Source organism: Gallinula chloropus (assembly GCF_964237585.1).
Source record: "Gallinula chloropus genome assembly, chromosome: 4".
NCBI lineage: Eukaryota > Metazoa > Chordata > Aves > Gruiformes > Rallidae > Gallinula > Gallinula chloropus.
This window is the reverse complement of record NC_140088.1, coordinates 5,814,851-5,832,966: the sequence shown is the minus strand read 5'-3', so window position 1 is coordinate 5,832,966 and position 18,116 is coordinate 5,814,851. Positions and strand designations below refer to the sequence as shown.

General features: G+C 43.5%; 1 protein-coding gene across 1 annotated transcript; it reads left to right on the top strand.

Annotated features, from left to right (window-relative positions):
- Positions 1 to 161: 161 nt before the first annotated feature.
- ZNF410 (zinc finger protein 410) lies at positions 162 to 16,943 on the top strand (the record flags this gene model as incomplete). Its single annotated transcript, XM_084263532.1, has 9 exons — positions 162 to 194; positions 8,120 to 8,255; positions 8,534 to 8,767; positions 9,062 to 9,253; positions 10,071 to 10,230; positions 10,979 to 11,160; positions 14,426 to 14,515; positions 15,684 to 15,809; positions 16,351 to 16,943. 9 exons carry the CDS (start codon positions 162 to 164, stop codon positions 16,533 to 16,535), a joined length of 1,338 nt encoding a protein of 445 aa, XP_084119658.1. The 3' UTR covers positions 16,536 to 16,943.
- Between the last annotated feature and the right edge of the window lie 1,173 nt (positions 16,944 to 18,116).

The following is an 18,116-nucleotide window of genomic DNA, read 5'->3' as shown; positions in this document are numbered from 1 at the left end:
GGCACTTGCGCAACACAGCTCCCTGCAGAAGGACCACCGCACCGTGTGACGCTTCAGAGACTATGAGAGTGAGCAGGGGGTGTTGTTCCCTCTGAGCTTACAGCTAAAGAACAACCCTGTGCCTTGCTGAGGACAGCTGCAGGAGTCGGACGCTTGAATCAATGTTATCGGATGAGTTAGAGTCCAAACCTGAGGTGAGCGGCTGTGGGCTGGGTTTGCTTCCCAGGAGCACTTTGGGGCAATGCTTAAAAGTGTTCCCAGTGGTGCCTTCTAATGCTTCTGTCTTTTGATTTGAATGATAAAAAGACTAAAGAATATTGCAGGTTTCTTCCCCTCCTTTGAAGGGTCAGCCTGTTCTCAGGTTACATTATTCTTTTCACTATTTTAACGTTCCTTCTGTTACAGTAATAAACTAAACTGCTGGCTACATCTTTTCCCCCAAACCAAATTGACTTGACTTGGTTTTGGGGAGTCTGGGTTATTCTTTTAGCATCAGCCAGCTCTGCTCTCTAAAGGACCCGTGTTTCCATTAAGCAGTTGTCAGAAGTGGTAGAGGCAGCAGCACCCAAGGGTGCTGGTTGCTCAGTGTGAGGCTGCTGGGCCACTCCAGGGTTCAGCCAGTAGCAGAGCTGAGCCTGGACTGATTGCAGCCATGGTGTGTGCATGTGCAGCGTGCATTCAGCTAGCCACAGAGTAACACACAGCTGAAGTGCCTTTAGGAGGTAAGCACAGGCAGCATGAACAGCATCAGAGTTTGTCAGTGGAATATATCTGTACCTTCATTGCTCAGCTCTCACATCTGTAGGTATGTCTGGTCTCTGCCAGGTACCTGTCCCCAGAGCCAGGGCTTTTTAGCTGGTTTCTGGCTGGAACCTTGTTTTTTTTACAGGCTGTGGTTGCCTCCTACTTACACAGCAGTTGACTAGAATTTCAACCAACTAACATATATCACTGGAGTGCCTCCTCCTATCTGTGGCTCTTTCTCAACTTACCCACCTTGATTCCTTCTTTGATCCTCCCTCTAAGTGTTGCATAGTAAGTTTTACACATCCTTTAGACCCTGTTGCATCTGACAGTAAGTTTAGTCTTTCCTATAAACCCAAGACAATTTTGTTTTCTTACTGGCTACACAAGTTCTGGTTGAACCTCCTCAAGGTTTTACTTACTAGCAATGGCCTGTTGATTAGTGTCTGAGAGAGTTCTGGTCTTTGTTACTCTTAATCTGTAATTTTCTAGATACAACTGTCTGCAGTTTGTTACATTCAATGCAATTGTGTTCAATTTGTTACCTCTCCTGTTTCTTGCCTTTATATGAAGATCCATTAGCCAGAGTACATTCCCCCACTTACAAGTGAGGAGGGCTGCATCTCCTTGTGTCCTTGTTTTTTGGATTCTCAGCTTTACTTCTTCAGAGGGCTACAGTCCTAGAGCAGAGGACATAGTACTGCTATAAAGTATCTTTTAGGCAACTTCACAGGGGTAAATAGAATTGTTTTATAGTCTTCAGTTTCTATCCTTCTTCAGTCCATATGTAATACAGCAGGTACAAACTGGTACTCTGACAGAGAATGATGATTACACGCTGGCAATACATCACAGCCCAGATGATGTGGTAAGGTATTTGTTTCTTGAAGGACTTTGGCTGCTTCATTCAGTCACACAGTTCAGGAAGAGGAGCTGCACATTTAGAGTAGCCCTCATAGTCTCAGCATGGGCTGCAAGGACTTCCTTTCTCTTGCCTTAGGGTTTACACCTCAGAACTTCTATAACATTGTCTTCTAGTTCTGAACAATAAGGTGGGGGACTTGGTTACTTCAGTCTGTGAGTGGGTGGAGTCCCATAGAGTATTTCTGATGGCCAAAGACCGGGATAATTGGAATGTGTGTTCCTCAAATTGGAGCTGAGAGCGGGCCTTGCATTTTCTTGACTTCAGTAAGGTGTTTGTTAATTAGATGTGTGTACATAACAGCTCTATTTCCCCATAGCAGCATTGCATTTCCTTCCCAGCAAGCCCAGAACAGAGCAGGCCTGGTGCATGAAAGCTACAGTGGATGCAGGGGGCATCCTTTCAGTAGGTGTCTTCCAAACCATGTTCCTCAATCTTGATCAAGGCTATTTTATACCACAAATAGGGATTCATTTGCATTATGGATTACCAAATCTATACACACCCTCTTTCTGGTCCTGATTGTGAAAGTTGAGCATGAAGACAGGACTGTTTTCTACTCCTTTAACATGAAACCTGTGGAATTTACCCCTTTCCCACAGAGCAGTTCAAGTCAGTCCTGGCTCTGGTGAGCCATGGCACTGTAATTTTTATAGCCACAGATGTTCTTTCATGTGTGGGATAAAGCTATTAATTAAGAGCTAACTGTATTTGTGTAATATCTAGATTAATCAAAGCACTATGGATTGATTGCATAAGCTGCTTTGTTACAGTTTTATCCCTAAAGAAGACATCAGTGTGCCAGTAAAAGTTTAGTACTTGTGCTGAGGTGAAGCCTTCCATAGAAAGTTATGAAGCTGCTTGGAGAGTCTGTATGGGCAGATGGATCTGCTTTTTCTCCTGGTCTCCCTGCCTCCAAAGCTGCTTTACCAGTTTACCTCCTGGAATTGATAGGATCTGCATTTTGCATGCTTTAAGCCTTCAGGCTGTTTGTTACCATTGCAAATATTTCCAGGCACCTCCACCCCACTGGTCCACTGCTGGATGCCTTCTGCTCTTGGGGGTAGCTCTGGCACAGGCAAATAAACTACAGCCTTGGTCTATAATTTGGGTTGGCAATTGAAAGGAGTAGAGGGAAGTATTTGAGCCTCTCCTTTCTTTCCCCATCAGCACCTCACAAGGAAAGATTCTTATGAATTCATTAATTCTCCAGAGGTTGTATGGGAGGAGGGCATCCTAGTTGATAGCTCAGAAGCTTCCTGCTCTCCACACCCTTCAGCTCCAGCCCTTCCTTTCTGCTCCACCCCTCCTCCTCTGCTAAATGTTCTTTTGCCCTCTTTATTTTGTAGTGGTTCATTAGTTGAATTTAGAACAGCGTTGATTAAAAACACGGTCCCTGCTGCTTTGGGAGCCTAGTCTAGCTGGTGTGGGACACAAACCTCAACCTGATCTATCCCAGATGGCCATATTTTCACTTGTTTCTGCAGTGTTTTGGGTTTGTTTTGTGTTTGGATTTTTCAGGATCTCTAGGAGGGGTTCCCAGTTCTTTAAACTCTTCCCCCCCCCCCCCCCCTCCCCCTCAGGTGAGGGACCTTATCCAAGCCTTCTTGGTAACAAGCATTCTGAACTACTTGTGGTGCTAGACCCTGGGATCATCCTGTCCAGCCACCTCTTGTTGAACAGCAAGGGTGGCCCATTTGCTTAATAACAAGAGCCAATAAATATTTTATATTTTTAGTACATACACTGTCTACATTACTTAAGGTATTTTTAGCTTTACATAGTGTTTCAGCAGAAGTAAAAGAAGGTGCTATGGAAGAACCAAAACTAAAGTTCTTCATAGCAAGATGCAGCTGAACTTTACTCATTTTCTCCCTCCAGGGCTTAAATATTGTCTCTGTATCTGGCCCATAAATTTTGACTCTCTTAACTTGAGGATATCCCTTTGCAATTAATCAATACCAAAATTGTTTCAAGTTCAAGGGATATGATATCTTGGCTGTTGCCACCTTACACCCCACCCCTTATCATTCCTTTTGTGTTCTATTAATATCCTGTACATCTGGTTTTCCTAAGTATTCCTGGTCAGGTGCCCCAAAGTGTTCTATCTGCTTGTTTACAAAGTGCAGTCCTTTGGCTGTACTTGCAGAAGGATCAGCCTCCTCCTCACCTAGAGATTCTAGAGTCACTGTCTCAGGAATACTTGCAGCCCATCTGGATCCTGTTTGTGATGGCAGGTGTGACATGGTTATGAGATCTGACAAACTAGCATCCAGGACATTCCTTCCCTCCTGGTCCTTCAGACAAGAGAGACCACTGAACTCTTTCCAGGTGCAGGCAGAAGTGAACCCCAATTGTGCTCCTCTGCACCCATAGACAGGACAGACTTGTATGGCTATGAGCACCTACATGTGGCAGGAAAGTACCTTTACAGGCACCCACAAATGGCATTCATCTGGAACAGGAAGACCACAAGTAGCCTGATTGTGTTTCTACTAATCAGGTAATTGGCTTTGAAATTTGCTAGCCTGTCACACCCATGTTCTCTCCCAGGTGACATGCATACTCACAGTCAGGGAATTGTCCAGCCTGTGCCAAATCTTGAGTCCTTCCAGTGTCCATCTCCAGACCCTGGGACCTTGGCTCTCCAGATCATGCTTTCCTCCTAGTCACAGACTAGACCACCTTGAAATTAACTGGATGAACATAGAGACTACTTAGGAGCAAACAGCATTTGAGAAGAAGGGGCAATAGATTACAGTGACAAGGCAGACCAGGGTAGTGTGACCTGCAGCTTGCTAACCTGTGGTTGACCCATGTTATCCCCCACCCCTTTCCTGTTCTTTAGGGTTGTACCTCTCCTAACCACCTTGACCCCTCCCTTTCCTCACCTTCGCTCCTTCCCCCAACTTTTTCACTTTCCCACAGCCTCCCCTTAAGACATCTTAAAAATATTTTACCCAGCCCCAGAATATCCACCATATCCCCCTAAGAAGTTTGCTTTTGCCTATGTGCTGTGGTAACCCATAATAATATTGTTCCTGCCTCCTACAGAGTTTCTGGTTGAATTACTTCAGAGTCATGGTTCCTGTAATGGCCCATTCAAAAGTGTCCCAGCAATTCTGGGTCTTTGTTACTCTCTCTTATCAGCAGTTTGTTAGAGTTTGTGCATCTGTAGATTTATCCCTCTCCTGTAGCTAGTCTTTTATGTTGACTAGCTAATTACCAGGTACCCTTACAATTTCCTGTTGGCTTTCAGCTGCAAAGCCAATTTATAATAAACTTTAGAAAGCCTCACACGGTGTTTGCTATCAGGGGTGTTTTTTTTTCCCATGTTCCAATTGCTGTAGTTGTCACAAATGTATCTGATGATTTTGAACAGGAAAGATACCTGGAAGTACTTGGCTGCCAAGATACAACTGTCATATGAAAATGTTTATTTTCTCTGGATTATTTGATGTAGAGTTGGTAATTGGTTTGCTTTAGTTTATGGAAAGGCTTGGGGGTTTCTATTTAAAATTTTTAGTAACAAGCATGATTTATGTCTTTTGTTTACTCCTGTTTCTTTTGCCCCTTTTAATTCTCTGTACTAGCTTGTTATTACTGTGCAGGAAAATTAAAAGGATCTCTTCTTTTGAGCACCTGTTTGTGGCTGCTGAATTCTGGTTTTCCCTTGTGGCTTAATGTTGCTGCGTGGAAGTAGAAGGTCTGAAACAAGTATTTCCAACTGTAGGAGGAAAGTTTTATTGAAAGTCTTCTGTTTAAAAATAGAAGAGCCTTTAAAACAAGTGTTTCCTGGTGGAGTAGGCAGCAGTAGGGATCATGAACAGCCTTTAAATGAAAGACATTCCAGTAATTTAGAACCATCTTGCTGCTTGCATTTTTTTTTGGCCAGATTCTTTCTTCTGATTGACTTGCTCTGCTATTTCTAGCTCCCTTCTGTTTTTACCCCTCCTATTTTTTAATCTTAAATTAGAATGCATGGCCTTGGGGAAGGGACTGTCTCTTACTGCCTATGTAGTTTCTTGACAACATAAAATATAGCTCCCTCTTCTGACTGGGGCCTCTGGGTAATCCTATAACATCCCTAAGGGAGAAATGCCAACGTTTCAAACTGCAGTCTGGCTTGTCACCTATTGAAAGTGGCACATTACCACTTCATTGACTTCAAATCTTAATTTTTACCTTCATAATTGTCTGTGATGACAGGCTGCTCCTAAGGTAGGAGAAGGTGAGCTGGGGGCCAAGGATGACCCCAGGCCAAGCAGTGCTCTCACTGACCAGGCTGTTGTCCTGCAGCACCTGAGCTCAGCAGGCAGAGGTGGATGCTGGAAACAGGGTCTGCCCAAGAGGTTTGGATGAGGCAAAGTGATGAACCAGGTCCAGGGTGTAACCAGAGTCCAGTTAGGAGTAGCTGGAAACACAAATACAGTGAAAGACTGGGGACCATCCACAAGACAGGAAAACCTACAGCCTGGGAAGGGACTAGAGGGCACAGGCTGAGTGCCCTGGGCAGGTGGAGGGTGTGGGTGGAGGCCCCACACATAACACTGCTCAGGGCAATTAAGGCTTCAGGGCTCTGACAGCAGTAACTCTTCAAGGTACAACTGAGGACACACCAGTATTTCCAGTATTTTCATTAGAGGAAATAACCACAGGGAAGTTAAGAGCCCAGACTACTGAGGGGTTTTTGCTGTTTCTTTGATTTAATGGACTCCATCCTGACATAGGAGAGGCTTAGTAGGCTGGCTTCTGCTATAGAAGTAACATGGAATTAGGTGCCAGTAGTTCAGAAATCTAAATACTAAGGCAATCACAACATACCCATACAAAATAGGAAACAATTGTTAGTCACTGTTGGGCTGTAGTCACAAATACACCATTGGCATATCCTGCTTGTTTTACTGGGTTTTTTTGACACTGATGAACAATCTCACTGCACAGACAACTCTGTCTGGGCTCTGTGTGAATGCAGGGTAAAACCTGTCACGGTGAGGGCACTAGCTTTCAAGTAACTATCTTGTACATCACCATTTCTAAATGCCAGTGATAAAGGCAGTCTGTTGTTGGGGAATAAAAAGTCTCATTTCTGTGCCTGGGAGGTAGAGAGTCACCCAGCATCATATCTTGTAGTCTGGCAAAAGATAGAGAATTGTCAAGGGGGCAGAAGGAGTAAACAAGGCATGTGCCTTGCTGTTCTGAATGTGGTTAAATACAGGAAGGCTTTCAGGGGTGAGGAAAGGCATTTCTCTGACTCCCAGTTCCTTCTCAAATGGCAGGTTCCTTTTTTATAACTCGGGCAATTTTTGCACTGCCAGAGCTGGCAGGGGTAGCTAAGGATAGCTAAATCTGCTGGACTGAATCACTTGGGTATTCCACACCACTGGGGCCCATCGAGATGAGAGCTGCTGAAAACCTTCATGGGCTGCTCCAGGCTATGTCCCCACACCTCTCATTGTGCTTACCAACTGGTCTGGCTTGGAGTTCACTAGCATATGACACATACACTCTACAGAGCAGGATCCCACAGAGAGTAGGAATAGAGTTTAATAACAGACTGTGATGGTTAGGCCACGCCAGACAACTGAATTGACCAACTTCCTGCTTAGATGTAATGGGCCTCTTTCATCCTCCCCTCTCCATTCTCCTCTGCTTGTTCTGCCCTGATCCACATTGATCCCTTCCTTTTCCTGCCTTTGGCCTTGCCCTTGAACCGTGCATAATAAGTCCTGTGCAGTCCAGCAAATCTCTAGGTTCCAAAGTCCTCCTCAGGGAATGTATCCTGGGGTAAATTCCATGTCTTTATGCAATAGCCCCCCTTATTTTTCCCCAACTATTCTGGAGAGGGTTACTTCTGTTCTTCACCCTTAGTGGGTGGTTGTCACACTGAGGACGATGGCTTTAGGAGTAGCTGATTTGGATGGATAAGGCTGGCTGTGTTCTCCCCTTGGTCATTCCAGCCTTGTTCCTCTGATCATTATCTGCCTATTTGGAATAGCCATTAGCTAGACACCTTCCCAACTGGTCTTCTGCTTGCCCTTTTATTTTAAAAGGGTCAACTTTCTTTCAGTTAAGTATTTAAAGGTAATTTTTAAAAATACCTGTACTACAAGATGAATTAGAAAGGAATGCCTCTCTTAAAACATGGCATATATTGGCAAAGTTTATGTTGGTAAAAGATGAATTAAAAAGTATTATAGCCTAATTAGCCTTCAGAGTAGTCTGCAATCATCCAGAGCTATTTATTGTATGTTAAAGAAATGATGACAAATGCAAACAGTTCCTCCTTTGACATAAATGTAGATTGAAAAGCTTCCATGTACTTTAATGTGTGTTCATAGGGTTTATTCAGTGTCTCTTATGAGACAGTCTGGTACAGTGGGCTGGGCTTAGTGCCTCTTGAAATGATTGCTGCTGCTCCTGTCCTAATCTTCAGTATCTTTTTTTTTGCAGCTGCTGGTTCAGTTTGTTCAGAATACTTCTATTCCACTGGGGCAAGGGCTGGTGGAATCAGAACCAAAAGACATCACCTGCCTTTCTCTCCTTCCTGTTACTGAGACCTCAGAATGCAACAGACTCATGTTGCCAGGTAAAACCTACGCGGCAGGTCGCACCTTCCATACCACGGTCCCTACTGTGCCAGGGGGGCACCCTGCCTCTCCCTGAGACACATCCCAGGGAGGGAGGAACAAGTCCTGAAACTTCTCTCATTTAACAGTGAAGTCTGACTAGTTAGAAGATTCCTTCCTCCTCCAACCTCTCTCAGGGTCTTATTTTTGTTTCCCCTAGAAAAATAACTGCGTTGGGTATCTTTTAGCCAGAGTGTCCTTACGCTTTTATTTACTCTGACTTCACTTTCTTCACTAGATGATGAAAGAGATCTCACTTCTCCAAGTCACACTAATTCTTCCAAAGATGTTTCTTCGTCTGCTGTCTTGAGGAGTCTCCAGGTAAATGTGGGCCCTGATGGAGAAGAAACAAGGGCACAGAATGTGCAGAAACCATCTGAACTTCTCTCAACTCCAGAGACTTCCAGTTTATTGCAAGACCTCCAGCCCAGTGACAGCACTTCATTTATTCTTCTCAACCTAACGAGAGCAGGTAATTCCCCTTCTGTTTGTCATCTGTCTGGGTATGTCTCAGACAACAGAATGCAGGAGATACAAGTACAACTCTGTCCCGCTGCTTATGAAGGGGAAAGATCACCAAATTTGCTGTGTGTTATTGGATATTTCAGGAGTATTTAATCAACAGCTTCCTACAGTGTAGAGTTCAGTGAAGACTTGTTCAGTGCAGCTATTGCATCCATGCCATGAACACTAGCCCCTGGGAAGCAAAAGAAATTTCCCTTTGTGAGGTTATCCTGCTGTTTCACAAAGTTGTCTTCTTTTCTAGGGCTGGGGTCTCCAGCAGAGCACTTGGTGTTTGTTCAAGATGAAGCAGAAGATTCTGGGAATGACTTTCTCTCTCATGACAGCACAGACAGCAGTACCCCCTGGTTCCTACGAGTGCAGGAACTGGCCCATGACAGTTTAATTGCTGCCACGCGGGCACAGCTCGCTAAGAGTGCCAAAGCCAGCAGTAATGGTAGGAAATCCCTGCTTCTGTGCCATTCAAAACCCCTTATTGCAGCTTGTTTCTTCCTCTCTCACTCTGTCTTGCTTTTAATTTATGTCTTCAAATCATCAGTGACAGGTTTACACTGAGCAGTCAGGGAATTTTTCTGCAGTAGAACAACTGAGTAGACTCCTTGGTTTTTCTCAAGGAATGAACTCCAGTGGAGCCAGCAGTTCCATTGTAGTCCACCTGTTCTCTGGTACATGTAAAGACTTTCTGACTGCAGCTGCTGGCATTTCAACTTTCATTTTCACTTTCAAGTGTCTGTTTGTAATGCATGCTGTAATTCATACTTAGCTCCACTGGGTTTGGAGATCAGCTTTCTGCAGAATACCTAAGTGGGTTAAGTTGCACCCTTTGACTTAATTATTTTAATAAATAATTGCAAACAAATGGGCCTTTTTTGGGTGGTTTTTGTGGGCTTGTGTTTGGGTTTTTTAGCTAAGATTTTTTTTTTTTAATAGCTATCCTGGTTGATACTTAAAACTGGTTGGTTAAGATTTGATACTGAGACTATCTTTACAATTTTTGATGCATTGGCTTTCTAGTGGTAAGCATCACCTGGTACCAGCTGATCTGATACAGGTGGCTTGTTGGGAATAGTTTATGGGTGTGCTAAGGTTTGCAAACCTGTGCCCGATCCCTGTTGTGGTTAGGCAGCAGCATATAGGACTTGGTAAACAATTAGCAGGCAGGCATACAGTTGCCTTATAGTCCTGTATCGTATATGATGCTGGGTTTATGTATTGAATTTGACACATTATAGAAACTGGGCTTTTTCTTCCAGGTGAAAACGTTCATCTTTGCTCAGGAGATGGGCAACCGAAAGATTCTAGCCCCATTCCTCACCTCTCGCGCGTGGAAAGGAAGCTGAAGTGCACAGTTGAGGGCTGTGACCGGACATTTGTGTGGCCAGCTCATTTCAAGTACCATCTGAAAACACACCGGTGGGTAGAACAAAGCTGTGCCTTCTCATGACTTCAAAACCAAGGTGCTCTGCATTTGGGATAGGCTCAGGTTTTGGCTTCGACAAGCTGTGAAAACCTGGTGTTTCTCTTAGAAATACCAGGCCTGTTACTTGCTTTAGGTCATTGATGTTGAAACACTTTGACCATATTTAGATTCTTCTTGTTAGTGTTCAGTTTAGAATACTTGTGTTTTAACAGATACTCACTTCTGTGGCAGCACGAGCATTAGAACTTGTAGGGTGCTGTCATATTTGCATATATCCTTAAAGTTTCTTGCTGTAAGAAATGACCCTAGCCTTTCTTCCCCAAGAGATTGGTAGTCTCTAAGGTAAATTGTAGAGCAGAAGCTTAATCAGTGGGAAGGAGTCCAGTAGACATAAGCCCATTATCTTGCCCTGAGAGAGGGCACACACAATGATTTTTGATCCTCCAGTGGCTGAAATTTTACAACATTCCTATATAATCTGCTCTACTAAGTCATTCTGGGTAGGGAACAGGCAAGGTAATGCAATGAAAAGAGACAATATGAACAAATTCTTCCAGTGGGGCACTCAGGCTCTAGTTCCTCAGTACTTAGGTCACTTTGGTTATGTCTCTCTGTTTTCTGGTATAATTCATTTCTGGTTAAATGTTTCTGCTTTTTATTTAATCGAAAGGAGAAGTAGAGAGTTCATGAAATACACATTGCAGTAGCTGGTAATGACTCAGCTACTCTGTTGATTTCTAGGAACGACCGCTCCTTCATCTGCCCAGCAGAAGGCTGTGGGAAAAGTTTCTACGTCTTGCAGAGGCTGAAGGTGCACATGAGAACTCACAATGGTGAAAAACCCTTTGTGTGCACGGAACTGGGCTGTGGGAAACAGTTCACAACAGCTGGAAATCTGAAGAACCACCTACGAATTCACACTGGTGTGTTTTAGAGCTCACCTATTTGTGGTCTGCAGAGGTGGGGTTTGTACTGAGGAACCTCTTACTCCTCTGTCCTCAAAATTTGAGAGTATTATGTTGTTTATCTCTGCCAGTTGTTAATGTCCCTTTTCTATCAGTTCACATTGACCTGTAGGTCAAATGAATCAACTGCTTACCTACCCCCTTTACTGTCCTGTGTAATTTCACAGTACTCTGTGATGATGCTGTACTCTGCTCAGACCCATGCTCTGAAGATTCCATTCCCCCCTCAGGGTGTTTGGAGAGGGGTGTGTGGTGTTTTGGAGAGAAACTAGACTATTCCCAATGGACTAATTAGTGAACACAACTGCTGTAATTGGTTTTTTTTTTATAAAGAGTCTTTTAAATTCCTGAAAGGCACAATAGCTTAGCTGCTTCTCCAATGTGGAGTCCTGATGGACACAGCAGTAGCTGTGCGAACATCTGGCTGAATCTGATGAATTTTTGTTTCCCTGTGCTGCTTGTGGAGTTGACTACATTTGGGAGATTTAGGGAAGTGAGGAATAGAGTGGAATGAGTAGCAAAAACACAGTAGCAAAAGGCAGTAATTAGCAGGCAGCATTTTGGCATGCAAACTGCTCTGTTTGTGCTAACACTGATTCGGGATGTTCCCATATGCTGAAGCCTGTGTACGTCTAACTCATGCTCAGCTTTTTATATTAACTAAAACAGGAACATTTCTTTCACAGAGCTGTATTTTATACATGGTTTGTTGATGCTGTCTCTTCTGGAGAATTTGATCCAGCCTTGTCAGTATTTTTAGAAGTTGGTGGGCCAGCCATAGGCTTGATGACTGCATAGCAGTGCTTTAGGTGTTCTTATCCTAGAAAGTTGTTTGAGGGAGCACACAAGTTCCTGCTGAAATAATCAGCAATTTCACAGTTAGCAAACTTGGGATCCTGGGGGGCATCAGGAGGAGTGTGGCCAGCAGGTCACAGGAGGGGATCCTCCCCCTCTACTCTGCCCTGGCCAGGCCCCACCTAGAGTGTTGTGTCCAGTTCTGGGATCCCTGGGATAAAAAAGACAGGGATCTCCTGGAGAGAGTCCAGAGAAGGGCTACAAAGGTGATTAAGGGCCTGGAGCATCTCCCCTGTGAGGAAAGGCTGAGTGAGCTGGGGCTGTTCAGCCTGGAGGAAGGAAGCCTGAGGGGGGACCTTATTAATGTTTATCAATATCCCAAGTATGGGATGCAGGGGGAATGGGCAGCCCCTTTTCAGTGTCTGTGGGGACAGGACAAGGGGCAATGGCTGCAAGTTGGAGCACAGGGAGTTCCACACCAACATGGGTAAGAACTTTTCCCCAGCGAGGGTGAGGGAGCCCTGGGACAGGCTGCCCAGGGGGTGTGGAGTCTCCTTCTCTGGAGAGATTCCAGCCCTGTCTGGACGCCGCCCTGTGCAATATGAGCTGGGGAGCTGCTTTGGCAGGGGGTTTGGACCCCATGAGCTCTCCAGGTCCCTTCCAACCCCTGGGATTCTGTGATTCTGTGATTCACAGTGAGTATTCTGGTGGGTTTGGTTGATTGGTTTTTAAGCCTCAGGGTTGTCACACCACTTAAACAAATGACCCAGTTGAAGCCTCTCTGAATACTGTTAGAGATTCCCTGATGGCCTAGGAGGGTAGCCTTGCCTTGCAGATGGTTCACATTTCAAAATAACCTTGACAACTGTGAGAGCACAAGGCCTCTAGTAAAATGACATCACAGACTATGTGGGCTGCCAGCAGCTGCTTGTGCCTTCTGCCTTACTCAAACACTACCGTATGGTATGTGGTTTGGAGACACACACCCAAAAAAGGTTGCTGCTTTGAAGAATTTACAGCCTAGCTAGAACACACGGTTTGGGGGCAGATGTGGGGATGTAGTTAAAATATTGCATGTACCAATAATAAAATTTCAACTGTGGAGTAACAGCAGCTGCTGTTTTACAGTTTTCTTTTGCACTTCAAGCTCCCAGCCAAGGCACAGATAAGTTCATGGGCCCAGCTGACACATGCACAGTCCCCCATGATAGAGTGAGTTTTCTGCAACCAACAGAGCAGTAGCTCCTGGAGGAGTAAATAATAACTTTAACTGCAAATTGCTGACATGCAATTGATCAGACTAAAGATGTTCTAAAACTGCAGGTGTAAATAGATCTACAGTTTCTTATGGATGCAAGTGTGTGCTGTTATTTTTAGTTTTAAATATATATATAACAAGCCAGAAGGTACCATCACTGTTTGAGCATCTGCTACATATTTCAGCTTTGTCATGCCAATCAGAACATGCTGTGTTGTTCCTTTTTGCTCAGATGTGTTGAATGCTATAGCAGATAGGAAGCTGAGAGATTTAACTGTAGGGAAAGGACTTCTAAAGGCAAAATCACAGTAGCAACGACTTTTAAAACAAGTTTACCATGAAAGAACTATGTATATTTTTTATAAAATAGCTTGCTTAGTCTCCTGTGGACTTGCTGTTACTCTGGTACAGTAGTCTAGTTAAAGACTTGAAATCATGGTGTTAAAACACGTACGTTGAATTCTTTAGTGAGTAGGATGTTGCAGGCAAAAGTTGCTTCTAGTTAATTTAAGGCTTTATGTAGAGGGTGTTTTATTTTGCATTGCATTAGTGTAGTCACCTCCCAATTTATCATCATTTAGGCAAATACAAAAATAGCTGTGGAGATGTATAAAAATAACAAACTTCAGCCTATGAGAACAAATTGTGCCTTGAATTACTGTTCCTCCACATGAATCTAAATGTCTCCTGAGAGGTTTTGCCAAGTTCAGCCTGATCTGAAGTAAAGTGTGGACTCTGATAGGAGGGGAAATACAGTTAATGGGACTTTTGGCACTGAGAGACAGAAAGGGAACAGGATCCTGAGAGTATGTGAAGCAGAGAGCTGGTTAAGACCTGCATATAGAAGATATGTCACTACAGGCACTTTTCTCTTTTTTTTAATTATTTATTTTTAATGTCACACCCTTGCTTCACTCTCAGTGAATGATGATCTAAGAATATTTCAGGAAAAATGACAGTGTTTCCTCTGGAAAGCTGATGAAGAGAGTGTTTTAAAAGCCTTAGGAAGCTTATATGTAATTTCTTCCTATATGTAATTTCTTGTCGAACTTTGTTCCGTGTGAGGCCAAAAGTGAGAATGAAGTAGGGAACTCCAGGCTCTTCTGGGGGACCTTGGCAATCAGATCAAGTTGTGATCCCAAAATACAAGAACTTACTTTTCACTTGTAGGGGAAAAACCCTTCCTGTGTGAGGCCCAGGGGTGTGGTCGCTCCTTTGCTGAATACTCAAGCCTTCGGAAACATTTGGTTGTCCACACAGGTAAGAGGAGTCTCCATCTAAACTTTCATGTCCTGAGGTATTTACTGTAGGGCTTAGATTTGATTTCCTTGAGAAATCCATCCCTCTGGTTTCTACAGGACTTCTGGTCATAGCATTCCATGGCTTCCTTTGTGGTGCCTGTTGCCTGCATCCTTTAATCTTTTCTGCCATTTGTGTTTCTAAATTGTATGTTTCTAAATTAAAATGACTTCTTTTTTTTAATATAATTGCTTCTAAAATGTCAGGAAGCTGGATATCTGTTTCATAGCTGCCATTGTTTTATTTAAAAGAGAGACTCTGACACATTAACATACTAATCAAAGCCCTTCAAATCTGAAATCTCTCCTGAGTGGGTTTCTGACATGGGTAGAGTTTTGCTGTATTTTTTTATTACTACAAACTTGTAGTTGGACCAAGCATTAGATGCAAATGTTTTTCAGAAGGCAGAAGCTCTGAAACACTTGTGTTTTCATCAATCTATCTTAAATATCATGATTAATATGGCTTCAAATGGAAAGGGAGTAGTAACTTTTGGAATGGCCTGAGTTCTCCATGCTTTTTCTTTCCTGTGTCCTTGGCTCCCATGCTACTGAGCTGACACAGATGGACATCATGTTTGTTGTGTTGGGAGATGGGCTGCTCTGTAAAATGGAAATCCTTTCACAGTGACAAGTCTCCATCCGGCGTCTACTCAGTAACGTGAACCAGATGCTGCAGGTTACTGCCTGATGGCAGGAGGTGGCTTTGCTTCTGCTTTCTTGCTTCTGGTCATTTTATTCTAGGTAATGGGACATCAGGTATTTCTGTGTCACTGAGTAAGAGGTTCCAAATAACGTGTTCCCTCCCATAAATCAAACTTGAAGACTTTATGTTAGTCTTTAGACTTGAGATTTCTAACAGCTGGCAGTACTGATCCCTAAAACTCTTCTGTTCTTGGAGCTTATTGCTCTCCAGGAAACAGGAATATCTCTCCCTTTTTTTTTTTTTTAGTTTTTTTTCTTCTTTTTGGTGTTTGTTGGGGGGGGTATTTGTTTTTGGAGGGGGGTTGAGTGTGGGATAATCAGCATCAGTGACGTCAGAAGCCATTTCAAAACAGTATTACTGGCTTCTTCGTTAATGAGGTCTTTATTCCAAATTGGGTAATATTTTTTCCCCTTTCTGCTCCAAGGAGTGAAGCCCCATCAGTGCCAAATATGTGGGAAGACGTTTTCCCAGAGTGGCAGCAGAAACGTGCACATGAGGAAACACCACTCCCGGATTGGAACAGCTGGCAGCAGGGAGCGGGAGCAGCCAGGTAAGGAAAGGAGGGCCCTCCCTGGGAGGGATGGGTGCAGGAAAGAATTAGGAGATGCTCAAAGAGGAGGGAAGATGTTTATCTTGAAAATATGAGACCACAAGCCAGGAAGGAATAAAAGACTGTTCCTCTTGGAGGTGAGGATGGATTGCTCACACTCCCCTTTTCTAGGATAGAATTCTGTATTGTCATCAAGAGGTAGATAGGTGTATTGTTTTCAAAATTAACATGAATCTAATATCTTTTTTTACATGGAATTTGTGCCCATTGTCATGTATTATTTTTGTAAGCAGCCTGGGCTTTTCATGCAGCGTGAATTATTTAAAGAGAAAGCTAAGCCTGCATGACATCCCACCATTCTAAGGCTCAAAACAATAAATCCAGATGTTACCATCCATTGGAGTGCCCCAAGAGTAGGAATGGATAAAGCAGGTGCCTGGGAGGGAAGTCTATGTGACTTGGAGGGGAGGAGGGGTTGGTTCTTACTGCAGTGTCATTACATCATAAGAATTTTGGTTTACCCTTCTTTTTTCACGATCAGAGTCACTGATGGGCAGCAGCTTGCTGGAAGAATCTACAGTACACAGTAAGAATCTCATTTCCATGAACTCTCAGCCCAGCCTTGGTGTTGAGTCTCTGCACCTGCCAGACACTGAGTCGATTATTGGAGTGGAGGAGGGTGAGACCAGCTGCTCTTTCTTCCGCCCTCTTATATGTGGTGACTGAAGTGGGATCGATCCTTTCTCCTAGAGGCTCACCATGTCACAGTGAGAGGAGCAAACGGTGCTTAAACTGTGCACAGAGTGGGTGGGTGGCTGGAGAACGGGGCCAACTGGTGTGTTGGAGAAGACCTACTTGGACCAAGTTCCTCTCTTGCAGAGCTTAACAGGTGAAGTCTGCTGCTTAGGTGTCATTTAGCCCATGTTGTGGAACGCCATTTGAAACTGTTTATGCAGCCCATTCTCCTCAAACCTAAAGCATTTGTTTTGCTGGAACACATAGGAGCCCCAGTCAAGGACCAGGACCTCATTGTGCTAGGCACTGTACAACCATTCAGTATCTTGAGCAACAGGCCTGCCTTCCATCCCTTACCTTCAGAGACTATATTCTAATACATCTCACTGTCAGAAGATGACCTACTATCTGAAATAAATGTACTACTTGGTATCATTTAATTACATTTGCTGTGTTCTTTTCCTGCCTTTCCCAGTCACTCTTCCCTCCAAAATCAGTTTGGGGTTTATCAAGCTCTTTATAATGAGCCTGACATGTAGATGCTTTGAATTTAACTCTGTTCAGAGGTAGCATTACTGAATGCAGAGCTCTGCTATGATGCTGTGCACCTGTAACAGGTCCTGTGTGAGGAGAATGCTTTGAGTTGACAGTGCTCCCAGGCTGAAGGTAAAGCTGCTGCTGTTGTGGTGAAGGTACTGTAATTTGGAGGTTCTTGCAGAAGCAGTTTGGCTACCATCTTGTCAGATGATGGGAGGTGCTCTAGTGAGATGTCTTCTTTACTACAGTATCTTTATAGGTTAGCTGGACAGGCTATAATTCTTTTAACTGAAAATAACAAAATATTTTCATAAAATGCAAAATTACAGAACAAAAGTGGAAATTATTTCCATGCTGAAGAGCTGCACTTCAGTCTGTGACACAGTACTCAGCAGGTGCACTGTGTAGGAAAAGGTCTTCAACTGGAAAAAGGATGAAAAAAGGAAAAACACAAGTCTAAAGTTAGATTTGTTGGAGATTCTTTGGGTCAGTAAGGAGAACTGCTGCAACCTGATGTATTCAGCCATGTATCAGCATGAACTGATGTCTGTGGAAGTGAAAGATGGCAGCCTGAAACCCTGGGGATGTGAGTACTTTGTTATGATTAAAAATGCCATGATCTCAGTTTTACATCTTTATCTAATGTGGTAGCTCATACAGGTACTGTAGCTCTGATCTGATGATGAGGTTTTGTTGTTACAGCATAAGGAGAAATGGTTTGAGGTAACTAAGATGAAGAGACACAGCTTTCATTTGAAAAGTGAGGAAAGGAGGATTCAAAAAATGGACAATGCAGAAACATTGATAGCCACTTAAAAATCTTTTAATCACAAAGTGCTTTGATATCATAATTCTCACAAAACATTCCAGGTGGTGTTTGTATTGCTGTCAGGTAAAGGAAGACCCCCTACTGTGTGAACTACACTGTTTAAGGTGCCCCAGGCATTTGAGTGCAACGTGCTGACAGGTAATATCTAATCTTTCTCCCACCAAAGTCCACCTTTGAAATCACAGTAATTGTAGAATTAGGACAAT